Source organism: Labeo rohita, chromosome 11 (assembly GCF_022985175.1).
Source record: "Labeo rohita strain BAU-BD-2019 chromosome 11, IGBB_LRoh.1.0, whole genome shotgun sequence".
NCBI classification, from domain to species: Eukaryota; Metazoa; Chordata; class Actinopteri; order Cypriniformes; family Cyprinidae; genus Labeo; species Labeo rohita.
The window spans coordinates 28281985-28299486 of record NC_066879.1 but is presented as its reverse complement, the minus strand read 5'-3'; the positions used below and the strand labels follow the sequence as shown (position 1 = coordinate 28299486).

General features: G+C 35.9%; 1 protein-coding gene across 3 annotated transcripts in view; it reads right to left on the bottom strand.

Moving 5' to 3' along the window:
• Positions 1-2248: 2248 nt before the first annotated feature.
• rassf5 (Ras association domain family member 5) overlaps positions 2249-17502 on the bottom strand; it is a 51630-nt gene continuing 36376 nt past the window's right edge. For all 3 annotated transcript variants that reach the window (XM_051122909.1, XM_051122911.1, XM_051122910.1), the window contains 4 exons: positions 7005-7115; positions 6622-6904; positions 6402-6517; positions 2249-4517 (listed from right to left, as the gene is read on the bottom strand). In XM_051122909.1, coding sequence (XP_050978866.1) covers positions 4365-4517; positions 6402-6517; positions 6622-6904; positions 7005-7115 — 663 coding nt within the window. In that variant the 3' untranslated portion in view covers positions 2249-4364. The remainder of the gene's footprint in view (positions 4518-6401; positions 6518-6621; positions 6905-7004; positions 7116-17502) is intronic.

Genomic DNA, 17502 nt, shown 5'->3' with positions numbered 1-17502 from the left:
CTTTACAGCCCAGATATAGATCAACACAGGCAGAAGAGCACATGCAGGGGTAATACGGTGAGACATGTAAAGCTAAATTGAGTGTGCTTACAAAAGGACTGCAGCCATAGTATGCTATTCTTGGTCGTCAGTCTTAGGGGAAGCTGAGACCTGTCTATATTTGCGTCTTCACAAGACATATTGACATTGTTTTCAGGTTGACCCCTCAGTAGCAAATTGGACGGGTGTGAGTACTTGCACCTTAACTACCTTTACCTATAAAGTGAGTGTTTAATGTTGCCTTTGGCATTGTTGATGTACTGTTTCCTATTTAATACTGTACAGCCACCTTGTCACAATTCTGTATTGTTAAAGGCGGTATATAAATAAAGGTGACTTGACTTGACTTGACCTCATGAGGGCTCTTTAACATTATGATGGACACTCACAACTGCTGTCTTTTTGTGTTGACTTAAAAGGTTTCTGGGTGTTCTTGGCATGCTATTAAACCTGTAGGTGGATTTTCCAGAGTATTTATTGTGAAGTGTGGAGCCGGTTCAAACAGAGTTTACAACTGAAAGTAACATGTTTTTCTTGAAATATGCCATTTGTACACAAATGTGCACAATGGACTACATGTGCACTATCTGACCCTTGACGTTCAATGCTGGCTGTTCTTATTTGTTCTAGACACAACAGAGTAGTTGTGACAACATAAGGCTTGTGCCTTGCTGTCTGTGTGCTGCTACACAGTACAACATACATAGGTTAGTATGTATCAAAGAAATTACAGTTGTCATAAATATTGTATGCTTCTATCAATTACAAATCATCTTTGGACATTTTTTGCTCTTGGAGCAAATCGTGTTTGCATTTGAACAACATGATTAGGCTTCCCTCTGCTGGTTGTGCATGACTTGTGCAACCATGATACTACACTAGTATTAATGAAAAATTAGAAAAGAAATAAATAAAATGCTAACTTATATCAGTCACGTAGTACAAGACACCAACAATATTACCATAACATGCTATATTCCCATATTTTCCAGTACTGTAGCACTGTATGTAAAACACTTACAGTAAATAGCTTTTTAAAGCTAAAAAGGTTTAAAAAGGTAAAAAAGGTCAAAATGTTACATCATGCATCTAAAATGCTATTTAATTTTTACATTATAAATCTGTATTATGAAAAATAAAATGGTTGAAGTTTAAATGATTTCTTAAAATATTTTTTAAAATATTTATTTCATATTTATAGTAAATAAACAACAAAATTATTAGTAACCCAAGTTAGTTGTCTTATTTCAATTTAAATTTTTGTTTATTATAAACAAACATTTTTTTTTTAAATTTATAATTTAAACTACAGAATTGTTAGTACATTGATTGGTAAAAATGTTTAAAAAGGTTAAAAAAGGTCATAATGTTATATCATGCATCTAAAATGGTATTTAATTTCTGCATTATAAATCTGTATTTATAAAAATGAAAATTATTTAAGTTTAAATAAATTATTTCTTAAAATATTTTTTTAATTATATTTACTTCATATATATAATGATTGAAACTACAAAATTATTAGTAATCCAAGTTCTCATCCAAGTTCTCTCTCTCAGTTTAAACATTTCTTTATTATTATTTCTAAACATATTTTTCATTCATAATTTAAACTACAGAATTGATAGTACATTGGTGTAGAACTGGTGTAGAAATGATTTTCACTCAGAAGTAAATTTCACAAGTAATTACAAAGAAATGGCAAGTAAAACAATGAATAAAAAGATTTTAAGTAAAAAGACTTAAAAACTATATTAACTTTGAAAAACCATATTAAATTTATTTTTATTCATAATAGGGTATATGTTGAACATCACCTGACCAAACCCGAAAAACAGGTCTCATTGCTTCCGCTTGTCGGAGAACATATTAATAGTAGTATTAAATAATGGCGATATCAATGGACTTTTAAGGCAACCAGTTAAATTAGTTCGCTGTTTTTATTGTTGACATTTTATTCGACTTTTATATATAAATGTTATTGAAAAGAATAAAAATAAAAAAAACGTTTATATATCAATCCACATATGTGATGGATATTGGTTATGATTATCTTTAGTGTCTACTTTGAAGGCATCTTGAGTAAAACAGCTTCATATTTAATGAGGCATAACGAGGCAAACTACAGAATTGTTAGTAACCCCAGTTAGTGACTTTCAATGTTCATTGAATCATTTATTTCAGTGTAAATAAAAGACACTCATCACCATTAAAGGGTGACTTTTTATTTCATTCTTCAGTATATTTACAGCGTACTAGACATTTTAAACATCTGATACTTCTAAACAAAAAAAGATTGCCCGATAGTACTTATTTGTCCACATATTCAAGTTTGCACACACTGAAATTGAATCAAAAAAATAAATTAAACAAACGCATACACACACACACACGCACTTCAACATTTTAAACACTAGTCCCAAAAAGTCCCACACAGACTTAATGGCTCAGACATTGAAAGCACCTGGCTACTGCCACTGAATGTGTGTGAACTCTTAACGTGGAGTTATAGGGCCAGACATTTAGAGCATATGTACAGTACACTGTCAAGATAAGCTACACGGAGACTAAAGGCACTGCCAGCAGGAATATGGCTGTCAGGGAGACGCAGCCTGAGCAGACATACAAGGCCCTGCCGCTTGCTTAAGGGTGGAAGTGGTACCCATACAAGCTCAAAATATACAGGCCGAGCACATGAGCAGAGTGATCTGAATGGAAATGTATGACTTTAAAGTGCCTCTACAAACATACCAGTCCAAATTATAGCTCAGGCTCTTGCCATCCCTAAACATATCCTGTTTAGAAATCCATGGTTCTTTAAGATATTAGGACTCAAATGTGCTTTTAAGGGAGAAGAGAAATGAAATATCAGTGCCTGGAACAACAGGGTTCACAGTTACTCCTGACCAATATGGAAAACCGTTTTAGTGCTTTTGAATGCTCTTCAACAAATAAATTCCCTCAGTGTTACAAATGCATTCAATTCACATGCACCTCCATAATTCAGCAGACGAAAGTATGCACATTAAGAATATCCCTTTAAATGCTTATTATTAAAAAAAGGTTAAATCTATCTCATGTTCCCTGTACAGAATAATATTGACTACTGTACATACTGGCGGACCACACAGTGGTCTGTGTTCATGTGCAAATTACAGACATCTTGACTCCACTTTAAAATCCTTAGAAAAGCTTTATTTTGTAATTACAATATGGGGAGCTTGTTTTGTTTTCAATTGGTGTAATACAGATTGAGATGCTTGTGGTACAGATCCGCAGAGCTTTTCAGAGTGCTGCCCTCTAATCTAACATGACCTTGTGTATTACTGTATGTGCTAAAAGCCGAAGTAATTCAGAAAAGCTAAACCACAGCCCACAGCCCTCACGGTCACTAATGCTCCCTGCACATGAATTACTGGTGGCAAAAGAGACTGAGGTGATTTGTCAGCGCTGAGCATTTCTAAAAGCTTTCATGGGACACCTGAACGGAGGGAGGGTCTTTCCAGAGAGTACAATAAGTCAGCATGGGACAATTTCATAAATGTCTGCGTCTGAACATGCTCAGCAGCCCACATCTATTCAAACACTTTTTTATTGATATAGTGGCCAGTGGGTTTTAATGACAGCTGTAGGGTGAAACATTATCAGTAATACAGTACATTTATAGTTATATTAAGACAATCTTCAGTATAAACAGTATAATTTTTTTTTTACAGTAGCATTTTAAAGATGTTTATGAACTGTATAATTTGATATGTGGACAAGATTACTATTTGTCCTCTGATATCTCGCAGGCATCATATATTCTATAACTCAAGTCTCCCCACTTCCTTTTTGGACAGGAAATGCTCTTTTTACTCGGCTCTTTCATATAGATATTCCCTGATAGAGGACATGCGGTAGACACAAGCAGAGAGACCAAAGGGAAAGTCATGCTTTAAGTAACACTTGCAGTAGCAGCAATAGCAGCAGCATGTAAAAAACACAGACAGGGGGTCAATGTAAAAACAACAAGAAAAAACAAAACCCATTCAAATATCAAAAAGCATGACTGCCAGAAACATACTCCTGGCCTTTCAACAGTGTGCCATTTCCGGAGAGAAGGATTATTCTTGAAGTACTAATCTTTAGTTCCAACCTCCTCTTCATCTTAGTCATGTCTTGATCCCTTTACCCGTCTTTGTGGGTTACAGGTCACAGAAGCATGCTGAGAGCTTGTACAAAGTCCTGAGTGGAGGTTTTGTGAGTTCGTTCTGTTGGGCTACTGGTCCTCCAGGCTGGCCCGGTGTTGGCTCAGTGGGGCGAAGGAGATTCAGTGTCCTACATTAGCCCGGGTTGCTCTCGACCTGACCCAGAGCCTGTAGCAACTTCTCCTTGTAGGCAGCGTAACGCTGCTCCACCTGCCGCACGCGCTCCTTTTCCTCCTTCTCCAAGATTATCAGGAAGTTCTGCAGCTCAGGGACTGAAAATGCATGCCACTGGAAAAAGACAGAACATCTCATTAGTAATGCCAGACACATGAAATAATAGCCAGAAAAAACAAACAAACAAAAAAAATATTTGTTTGAAATAGAACTGTCTATTAAACCTATGTTTTTGTGTGCATGTGTTAAGTTAATTGCATGGCTTATGACAATGTATAGAAAACTGTATTTTAATTTAATTTAATAATTTATATATATATACAGAGAGAGAGAGAGAGAGAGTTTCTATGGAAGCACGTTTTTGGCACTGAATAAAAAATATAAAAGGTAATTGTGACTTTTTATCTCACAATTCTGGAAAAATAAAAATAAATAAAAATAAAAAAAAATTATAAGAAATAAAGTCAGAATTGTGATATATAATATAAACTCACAATTCTGAGAAATTAAGTCAAAATTCTGTGATATAAACTCACAATTACAAGTTATAGTCAGACAATTTTGAGAAAAAATGTTGCAATGCTGAGAAATAAAGTCAAAATTGCGAGATATAAACTCACAATTCTGAGAAATTAAGTCAAAATTGTGTGATATAAACTAAAAAAATGTTGCAATTCTGAATGAAATAAATTCTGAAATAAAGTAAATTGCGAGACAAACTAACAATTCTGAGAAAAAATGTGACTTTTCAGAATTGTGAGTTTTTAAGACAGAATTGAGAAATAACGTAACATAATTTGCAGTTGCGAGTTATAGTTAGAACTGCAAGACAAACTCGCAATTCTGAGAAAAAAATTACGCAATTCTAAGAAATAAAGTCAGGATTGTGAGATATAAACTTAGAATAAGTTATAATAAATTCAAAAAAGAGATGAAAAGTCATAACCTTTTTTTATTTTTTATTCAGGGGCTGAAACATAAATATATATACATATATATACATATATATATACATATACATACATATACATATATATATATATATGTATATGTATGTACTTTTATACATATATATATATATATATATATATATATATATATATATATATACAGTACTGTGCAAAAGTTTTAGGCCACTGGTATTTTCACCAGCTAAAAAATGGTTTAAAGTAAGTTATTTCTATCTTTTGCTGTAGTGTGTCAGTAGGAAACATCAGTTTACATTTCTACAAACATTCTGTTTGCCATTAATTGTAATAATCTAGTGAAATTTTTGTTTGCACAAGGAGTCTGACAACAGCCAGTGCTCCACACTGATCTAATCTCATCATCATCCAGTCTTCCTGGAATGACATGAAGACACAGAACAAACTGAAACAGAGTAAATCCAGAAGAACTGTGCCAACATCTCCAAGATGCTTCAAGAGACCTACCTGCAAAGCTACCTAAAAAAATTTTGCGCAAGTGCACCTAGGGCAAAAGCTGCTGTAAACGCAAAGAATGGTCGCACCAAATGTTGATTTCATTTAGTTAATAGAAGGTAATTGATAAAGAAAATCTATTTATGACAGCATCCTCATTTTACAGCATTTTTACACAAGTGCCTAAAACTTTTAACAGTGCTGCAGCTTTGCAGGTAGGTTTCTTGAAGCATCCTGGAGACTTTGTCACAGTTCTTATGGATTTAGTCTGAGTTTGTTCTGTTTCTTCGTGTCATTCCAGACAGACTGGATGATGATGAGATCAGATCTCTGTGCAGAGCACTCGCTGTTGTCAGACTCCTTGTGCAAACAAAAATCTCACTGGATTATTACGATTAATGGCAAAATGAATGTTTGGAAATGTAATCTGATATTTCCTACTGACACACTACAGCAAAAGACCGACTTTAACTGACTTTAAACCATTTTTTAGCTGATGAAAATACTAGTGGCCTAAGACTTTTGCACAGTACTGTATATATATATATTTTTTTACACATGTAGACAAATAGCTCACCTCCACCTCGCCAGTCTCATTTTCTTTGAGTACAAATGACAAGTTCTCTAGATCAGGACCTGCTAACAGCCTTAAGTAGAGTGGACATTCTGATAATGGCAACTTCTGGAAAAGATCTGAAAAATCAAGCAAACAACACTTTAGTATTATGCATTGCAATAGTATTAAACAGTACTAAAGTATATACTTAAGTATATTTTAGCTTCATTTAAATGCTTACCCTGGCTGTCCCGACGGGTCTGGCGACAGAGGGCGAACTTGCGTGGGTTATCCTGTACCATGAACTTCTTCAGCAGGCCCTGGATGACCTCCCTGACCGTGGTGGTACTGCTGATGTGTAACTGTTTAACGGCATCGCTGGGCAGGTAAAAGGATGTGCGGATATCTGAACTTTCAGAAGAGGAACACGGTCCTGGTGACCTCCCATCCCCAGAAAATACAGTCACAGGCCTGCGCAACTTCAAGTGAACCTTTATAAAACCAGTGTATGTGCCATCTGGGCTCTGGAGGATAACAACGAAACTTCAGTCAGGTCATTTCTCACAGTAAAATTCTCAAATTTAACACTAAGCACAAATGCTTTGATGACAAATCAAAACTCACTAATTTCATTCCATTCTCTGTCACTTTGGAGTTGTAGTCATCTATTTTTGCTTTAATCTCTTCTTCTGTGAGGGATGTTGGCTTCACTTCCTCTTCCTCTGTTGTGACATTCTAAAACCAAGATAAAAAACAGTAAATGCAAAGTTAGATGAGGCATCTTTATATCAAACAGTGGAGGCCTTGTTAGGTATTAATGAGCTGTGGTAGAAAAGGCCATCAACATCAACACTGCCTAAAAGCTGGTGTTGACATAATAAGCATGTGCCATGATGTAACTTGGCAGTACAGATGAACTGATGTTACTGAGGTACTATATTAGTTGCACTGGTTGGACTCTCAACTAATTGATTTTTGGTAACTTCGCTTTTTGGAGTTCCTCAGTAGTTTTTCAGTTTTTGTATTGACCACTGGTATTGAGTGTAGGAGACAGCAGAACATCTCTCAGGGTGGAAGAGGGGACAACTAATTGCTGCTGAGATTACAGACACTTATGTTACCAAGATAACCTGTTATCTGCCATTCAAAAGAAAATTCTGCTGGATCAGTATTGAGCAAAATGTGGGAGGATGGAGATCATCCACATGATGCTGAACTGAATAATGGATCTAATGACTCAAATACCTTTAACTTGCAATATTAAATGAGTTTTGTGCCTTTTAGTCCATGCCTGTTTTCAATTTTTTTCTAGAATACTGCTAAACACTGACAAAAATTACCTTAAAGGGTTAGTTCAGCCAAAAATTCTGTCATTAATCGCTCACCCTCACGTCGTTCCAAACCTGTAAGTCCTTTGTTCATCTTCTGAACACAAATTAGGATATTTTGGATGAAATTCGAGAGCTTTCTGACCCTGCATAGACAGCAATGCAGCTACCATGTTTAAGAGCCAGAAATGTGACATCAGTGGTTCAACCAAAATTTTATGAAACTATGAATATACTTTTTCTGCACAAAGAAAACAAAAAGAACTACTTTATTCAACAATTCCCCGCTTCAACATCACCGTCGGATGCCATTAACAATAGTACTTTTGTGGTATCGTTAGAAGAACTGTTGAATAAAGTCAAATAAAGTATTCTCGTAGCTTCATAAAAATTATGGTTAAACCATTGTTGTCACATGGATATCACATTGATGTCACTATTTTAACAAAATTCTCAATGTTTCTGTGCCTCAATGAGGTAGTTCCCTTGCTGTCTATCGGGGGTTAGAAAGCTCTCAGATTTCATTAAAAATAACTTGTGTTCTGAAGATGAATGAAAGTCTTTGGGGTTTGGAATGACATGAGGGTGAGTAATTAACAGAATTTTAATTTTTGGGAAAACTATCCCTTTAACCTAGGAGATTTTAAATTGAAAATTTATTGTATTTCCAGGAAAAGTATTTCTGTATGAAAAGTATGAACAATGTTGGTTGTCTTAGCAATACAAAAAACTTGGAGTCAGTAATATTTTAATGCTTTTAATGGAAGTCTCTGATACTCACCAAGCCTGCGTTTATTTGATAAAAAATACAGTAAAATCAGTAATATTGTGAAATAATATTATAATTTAAAATAACAGCTTTCTGTGTTAATATACAGTGGGTACGGAAAGTATTCAGACACCCTTAAATTTTTCACTCTTTGTTATATTGCAGCCATTTGCTAAAATCATTTAAGTTCATTTTTTTTCCTCATTAATGTACACACAGCACCCCATATTGACAGAAAAACACAGAATTGTTGACATTTTTGCAGATTTATTAAAAAAGAAAAATTGAAATATCACATGGTCCTAAGTATTCAGACCCTTTGCTCAGTATTTAGTAGAAGCACCCTTTTGATCTAATACAGCCATGAGTCTTTTTGGGAAAGATGCAACAAGTTTTTCACACCTGGATTTGGGGATCCTCTGCCATTCCTCCTTGCAGATCCTCTCCAGTTCTGTCAGGTTGGATGGTAAACGTTGGTGGACAGCCATTTTTAGGTCTCTCCAGAGATGCTCAATTGGGTTTAAGTCAGGGCTCTGGCTGGGCCATTCAAGAACAGTCACGGAGTTGTTGTGAAGCCACTCCTTCATTATTTTAGCTGTGTGCTTAGGGTCATTGTCTTGTTGGAAGGTAAACCTTCAGCCCAGTCTGAGGTCCTGAGCACTCTGGAGAAGGTTTTCGTCCAGGATATCTCTGTACCTGGCCGCATTCAACCAGTTGTCCTGTCCCTGCAGCTGAAAAACACCCCCACAGCATGATGCTGCCACCACCATGCTTCACTGTTGGGACTGTATTGGACAGGTGATGAGCAGTGCCTGGTTTTCTCCACACATACCGCTTAGAATTAAGGCCAAAAAGTTCTATCTTGGTCTCATCAGACCAGAGAATCTTATTTCTCACCATCTTGGAGTCCTTCAGGTGTTTTTTAGCAAACTCCATGCAGGCTTTCATGTGTCTTGCACTGAGGAGAGGCTTCCGTCGGGCCACTCTGCCATAAAGCCCCGACTGGTGGAGGGCTGCAGTGATGGTTGACTTTCTACAACTTTCCCATCTCCCGACTGCATCTCTGGAGCTCAGCCACAGCGATCTTTGGGTTCTTCTTTACCTCTCTCAGCAAGGCTCTTCTCCCCCCGATAGCTCTAGGAAGGGTTCTGGTCGTCCCAAACGTCTTCCATTTAAGGATTATGGAGGCCACTGTGCTCTTAGGAACCTTAAGTGCAGAAGAAATTTTTTTGTAACCTTGGCCAGATCTGTGCCTTGCCACAATTCTGTCTCTGAGCTCTTCAGGCAGTTCCTTTGACCTCATGATTCTCATTTGCTCTGACATGCACTGTGAGCTGTAAGGTCTTATATAGACAGGTGTGTGGCTTTCCTAATCAATCAGTATAATCAAACACAGCTGGACTCAAATGAAGGTGTAGAACCATCTCAAGGATGATCAGAAGAAATGGACAGCACCTGAGTTAAATATATGAGTGTCACAGCAAAGGGTCTGAATACTTAGGACCATGTGATATTTCAGTTTTTCTTTTTTAATAAATCTGCAAAAATGTCAACAATTCTGTGTTTTTCTGTCAATATGGGGTGCTGTGTGTACATTAATGAGGAAAAAAAAATGAACTTAAATGATTTTAGCAAATGGCTGCAATATAACAAAGAGTGAAAAATTTAAGGGGGTCTGAATACTTTCCATACCCACTGTATATTTAAAAATGTAAATTATTTCTGTAATGGCAAAGCCAAATTTTTAGCAGCTATTCCTCCAGTGTCACATGATCCTTCAGAAATCTTTCTAATATGCTGATTTGCTGCCCAAGAAACATTTCTTATTATCAGTGTTGAAAACAGTTGTGCTGTCTAATATTTTATGACCCCAAACTTTTGAACGGGAGTGTACATAAACAATATCTTCAACAGGCATTACAGTGTGTTGATTTTTTAAATTCTGAACATTACTACTGCTCTTATTGATCAGACTCCAGGGGGCAATGTCACTCATTGAGTGCTACTGTAGATACCAATCTGTGTGTGTGTACAGGATGACAGTAACAGTTTGAATGCCTCTTGAGACTTCTTTAAACAAATCCAGGTTGACTGAGGCAGAACTGGAGTCTATGCAAAGACATTTTTGGCCTTTGAGGAGCGCTCTAATAATCCATAATGATTCATCAATAGACAACGGGGAGAAACACCTCTCATGTAATGTTCTTGTGTAGTCAAACCCCAAAGGATGTGACATTTTTCCCATCTTTTTTTCATGAATTGAATGTGCATTCAACATACATTATATCAGCATATTAGAATGAATTCTAAAAGATCATGTGACACTGAAGACTGGAGTAATGGCTGCTGAAAATCCAGCTTTGCATCACAGGAATAAATTACACTTTACAATTTATTAATATAGATCATATTTGAAAAAATTACATTTGAAAAATGTTTCCCATATGAGTTTTTACTGCATTTTTGATCAAATAAATGCAATACATAAAACCTTGTCTTCCAAATATCTAAAAATGAGCACTGATGAGATAATCCCTTGGTAGAACACACTCTAATAGGCAGAAGGAATGAACACAGGGTATGTGACACTAAATACTCCATCATTACCAGTGACAGAACGAAACAGTTCTCTTGGAGGGGTTTTCTAGGGGGAGTGACATCGAGTGCAGTTGCTGAGCAAGCCTTAGCAACAAAGATTCTGTCAGAGGTATTTTTAGCTGCTAGCTGCATCCCTCGTAATACACGCAAAGTGAGTTTCTCTCTTCTTTTCTGGGCCGAAAGAATAAGAATGAAAAAGCAAGATCATTTATTCATGTCGATCCCTGGGGCGCCAGCATGGCAGCTCTCTATGTCTCATTGAGCAGAAAGAGACAGACTCATACACACATGAACTCACAAACATTAAGCCTGAGTGGAGAGGAAGAAGAATTTATCTGGACGCTTAGCAAACAAATTAACTTCTGCCTGGCCAACACACTACCACTGCCTGTCATAGACAAGCTCAATGGGCGTAAAGTTCAGAAATCTCCTCAAAAGAGGCAGCTTGAGACAGCTTGTTATGAAAGACAGAATCTGCAGACAGGAAATGTGCAATACTGCTGCACTAGTGCTGTTGCGTCTTGTGGTATGTGGTGGCACGAAAGACATATCTTCTCAAATGAAGCAATGCAAAATCCTCAGTGAAGGGGGGTCTTAAATGTCAGACCAGTTCACCCAAAAATGAAATTTCTGTCGTTAATTAATTAATTTTAACAACTACTTTTCTGGGCTTTGAATGTGTCAGTTACGTTGCTGTCTATGCAGGGTCAGAAAGCTCAGATTTCATTAAAAATATTGTAATTTGTATTCTGAAGAAGAACTAAGGTCTTACTGGTTTGAAACAACAAGAGGATGAGTAATTGATGACAGAATTATTCATTTTTGAGTGAACTATCCCTTTAAAAGTAAAGAAAACAAATCTTTGTCTGGCTATGAGTGCCACTGTGACATCCTAGTCAGTGTTCTGTGAAGAGAAGTGTTCAGAATTATCTCATGGTCTGTGCAATCACTTATGCAATATACGTCATATTCACTTCTTCAAAATTTTCTTTACCTGTTTTGTATTGTGTGGTGTCAACCAGAGACAATGTTCAATTGTGTGAGATTATTTAAAAACATGTTATAGTTCAACCATAAAAGGAAAAAAAAAGTTTAGCATCTAGAAAATTAAGCCTGCTTTTTGTACCATTTTTTTTTATGCAAGGCAACATTAAAGGAAAAATTCCAGAATGAAAATTACCTGATCATTTACTCACCCCCATGTCATCCAAGATGTTCATACCTTTCTATAAATAAAATACGTTCTTTGAGGAAAAGATTTTTCTCCATATAGTGAACTTCTATGGGGATCAGCGGGTTGAAAGTCCAAATTGCAATTTCACTGCAGCTTCAAAGGGCTCTACACGATCCCAGCTTTCTTTGCACACTCGCTTTGTAAACACTGGGTCAGTACATCCACCTACGTAACACATGCGCAATTACGTAATGCGTGAGGTTGAGCTAATGCAAGATGAGCATTTGTGGTTAAAAGTATATAAATTAGTATTTTTCTTAGAAAATGACCGATCATTTCACTAGATAAGACCCTTATTTTTCATCTGGGATCATGTAGAGCCCTTTGAAACTGCACTGAAACTGCAACCTGCTGATCCCCATTGAATAAGGAGAAAATTGCTGGAATGTTTTCCTCAAAAACTTTTTTTTTCGACTGAAGAAACAAAGACATGAACATCTTGGATGACATGGGGTGAGTAAATAATCAGGAAATTTTCATTCTGGAAGTGAACTTCTCCTTTAATTTATTGTCAATTAAATGTAAGGTGTGTCATTTCTATGCCTTTAGTGGCACCATCGGTACTGCAAAAATAATGACAATTTTCGAAAAACTCCATCTATCATTGGTCAGTAAACCAGATTTACACACCGACTAAAGGTTAGTACAACAATCATCTGCCAATCCACAATCAATCCACACCTATGATATTCTTTATTTAAGTTGACAATCAAAGACACACTTTAGATTTTTGTGGGATCCTCATTCTTCTTCTACTTGAATCCCTTGGTGCACACAACCAAAATCTCTCAGGAATTCCTGTATTTGTGACCAGAGGACTGTGAACTGCTAAATATATCTTTCTCCCTCCCTTCCTCACATCCAAAGCAGAGAAAGTGGCCTTTTGGAACAATGGGGCAAAACAATGGAGACCAGTTTAAATGTTCAGTGAACATTTGCTCCTGATGGTCACTTTCAGACATATTGTGTGTGTTTGACTGCACATGCATCTACATGACATCCAAGAAGCTTGGTCAACATAATCCATCATCTTCACATTTAATGAGCTCTGATGTTTTCTTGAAAGCATCTTCATTGAAGATGTGTGTCGGTGAGTGTATTCACGGTTTTCTGTTGGAGAAAGTGTGTAAGAGTGTATGTGGCATTGAGTGTGGGAGTTGTAATTGGAATAAAGGTCATCATAAGTGTGTGTGATTGTAAGTGGGTGGGTAATGTGTTGGATCTCTCCTGTCTATTCACAGAGGCTCACAGGATCTGCTGTCATTCAGAGAGCTGACCCACTTCTGTGCTATACATGCACGAGTGTATAACAAACCTCCTCACTAAAGGTAAAAAGCAAACCCAAAAACAAAAACACTTCACTGCAGGTTTTATGCATTGATAGAAATGCATGTTTTTTAATACAATCTTATAAACATCTTCAGCTGCAGACAAATTATTTCCTTTCAGGCTGAGGACAGAAATCACCTGATGTGTGTAAGTTGTAAATAGCACCTTTCAGATTTTAGCAGTGAGTGAGCAGAAGCTACATCAAACACAACCCGGATATCCTGTGAATGCTGTCTGGCAAACAACATATTTTTCTAGAATGCTCTTTGTGTATAATTGTAATTTTGTTTATAAAATCTATATACACACACACTTTGGGAAGTTGCCAAGAGCTTGTTATTTTTTTTCCAAGTTCAAAAGAATAGTATTTTTGTAAACAGAAGTCTTTTTTACTGTCACTTTTTAACAATTTAATGAGTCCTTGCTGAATAAAAGCACTATTTTATTTATTCTTACTAAGCACAAACTTTTAAACGGCAGTGTATCACTGATTCGATGAAAATATATAGCAGCAAAAACTGAATCAGCAATATTAGAATGATTTCTGAAGAATCATGTGACAATGAAGACTGGTAAAATGACTGCTGAAAAATCAGCTTTACCAAAACAGGAATAAATTACATTTTAAATTTATTGAAACAGAAAAGTGTGCTTTTACATTTAAATAATATTTCTCAATATTATGGTTTGTACTGTAGTTTTGTTTAAATAAATGCACCTTATGATGAGTATAAGAGAGATAAATATGATACACATATACGCATATATTAATACATATACAGATGAATATATAGTAGAATGCATTTTGTGGTGAACTGGAAATGTCTAGCAGAACATTTCTTTGATAAACAGGGTTAGGAAACAACAGTTAAGCCTGAACAATCAAACAAAAAAAACCTACCAAACCTGTATGAGTTGAACAATATGCCGAAATATGACTTCAATTGTTAAATGCTCCAGGCTGTTCTTTATATCAAAATGAGAGTTAAACAAACAGAGGAAAGAAAGTCATAGAAGGCCCAAGTGGAGGGTGTTAACCATGTACATAACAAAGGTGCCTTGGGGCATGATCAGAGCAAATATCAACTTACAGAGCCTACATGACATGAAAGAAAAGGGCACGGCTGTACATGCTATCGGAGTGTCATCTCAAAGTCATCACTGCATGTCAGGCAGGTGTCCTTAAGCGCAGCACACGGCTACTCAGACTAATTAGGGAACACAATACCCTTAGTGTCAGTTTCAGGCAACATGCAAGCCATCTACGTCTGCACCTGCTGAATGGCCCCTAACCAATAATCTAATTCGGTTAGACATGTGCGTTCTCCTTATCAGCGTGAGAACTGTGCTAACAAAAATAGAGGAAGTGAGAGTTGCAACTGTTAGCCGACATCAGTTCTAGGGAACCCTGAGGAAGTGCTTTATACAATGTGAGTGACTGCTAATGCATTGATAATGTAGTTAATGGACTGCCTTTAGCTGCAGTAAAATCAGCCATGGCTAGTCAGATACAGGTAAGCAAATGGGAGTCTATTTATAGAAAGATAAAGGCTCCTCCTGCACATGGCTGCATGCATGAATTTTAACAGCTTGTACGTTTAATGTGTGTTTTCATTTATATTTTGTATTAAAAAGAAAAAAATTAAAAATAAATACACACACACACACATATATGCATACAATAATAATAATAATAATAATAATAATAATAATAATAATAATAATAATACAAATATGTGGGTATGTGGGTGTCAGAACGTGAAACGTCGGAACGTGGAAAAGGAATGTGAAATGTATATACATATATGTATATATGTATATATGTATATATATATATATATATATATATATATATATATATATATATATATATCTTAGATGTGTGTATGTGCTCTTCTATACGTATATATATATATATATATATATATATATATATATATATATATATATGCACACAATATATATGTTTATGTAAAAACATATACAACAAATATATATATATATATATATATATATATATATATATATATTTTAAATATTAAATATTTTAAATAAATATATATTCACATTTATTAATCTGAAGTAATCCATGTACGTTTTGTATGCAACTACAAATGTAATCAAAATGCTCATCCCTAGTCCTTTGGGTCAATAGGTGTGAGACTGCATTTCTCAGCATGCTTTCAAAGATTTAGATGCTTTTAATTGATCTTTCTTGTGTGCCTGTCTCTGCCATTTCTGCCGCAGTGTAGGAATGATGCCTTGCAATCTGCTCCCTCCCACACATTGCATATGTGTACTCATTCTCTCCCTCTCTCTCATTACTGGGTCAAGTGTGCAGTAGGAGATTCTCCCCTCCCTCTCTGCAGCCCTGCACACATGCAAAGCCCATCACCTACATGCCTGAATAAACAGTGTAGATCATCAGAGCCCACGACACCAATAAACACAAGCCCTACGCTATCAATCCATTCAAAAGCCTCTGATAATGATGGTCTTAATTATCTATGCATTGGGCTTCAGTCTGTTTTGTTTTTTTATGCATCATTACCTCATGGCATCCCTACAGCAGATTGATACACTGTTTTTTTTTTTTTTTAAACCAATCAGCATCTATGTGATTTTGAACAGCCATTCAATTATAATGTTTAGAAATGAGAAAACTTGAGTCATTCTGCTGTAGCTTACCAACTTGGCAGCCATTTGCTGCAACATCTACTAGATCTGAGCCATAGTAAACTCTTTTCAATCATACAAAGGTTTATGTGGTGGCTCATAAGTTTCAGTACTCATGGAGTGCAAAACCTTGAGCAAACGGCCTCATGTTTGCATGACTTTCCCTATTCAAATGTTAAAATCTGTCTGGGTGTCCTTGAAGAGGAAGTTATTTGTTGTTTGTTCCCTTCATTAATAGCTCACATTTGAGTTTAAAATGTACAAAAAAAATAAGGTTAAAATAATTCAAGATGTGTAATAGATGTTTTCCTTAAATGTGTTGTCTTTAATGAGTTCCTGAAATAATTAACAAACACAGAAGCAGCAGTAGCAGCATTTATCAAGACACTATTACTCAGTGCTCTTGGTTTAAAAGCCTTCTGTCTAACACATTTAACCGGGCGAGGTAAATCGGAAATGTATTATTGATCCATGAAGCAATTTTAATCCCATAACTGAAAAGAAAAATGTGCAGACTAAAGTGAGAACGTAAGCTAATCACTCATTTATCCATCCCTGAGGTTCTTCTAAGAGGACTTTCAGAGATGCTAAGAAGAATTAGGACAAGCTAACGTCACCTTCTGTGTGCTTATTCAAACTGCACTTATTTTTGTTCAGTAAAAGCAAAACAATGTAAAAGTGGGTTATAATCCAAATAGCGAACAACAGGGGTCTTATCTCAATCTAATATATGAATTAAACGTCTGTCACCTAATAGCTGAAATTACTGTACAAGTAACGCCTTGCACTTAGCAACACAGTACACAAACAATCTTCCATAACAACCCTGCTGGAAACACCAGGTTAGACCAGCATGAACTTTTATGTTGGGTTAGGTTGGTTTAAACTGGTTTGGTGATGGTCTAATGCACGAGAATGATCTCAAAAAGATGTAAAGCAACACATTTTTGCAGATTAAGAAAATAGCCGACAGTTTAAATACATTCAGAAAGTCTTCAAATTTTGTAGACATTCACACAAAGATAAGACATTAGTCAGGTGACGACACAGCATTTGAGCACTGGATTTACAGAAATCATTTCAGGTTTAAGAAATGTTTCAATATTGCATCAACTACTGATAAACACATTAATTTTTATTTGAATTATCACTCTGTAGGTTATTTAACCATTTATATACATGTCTTTG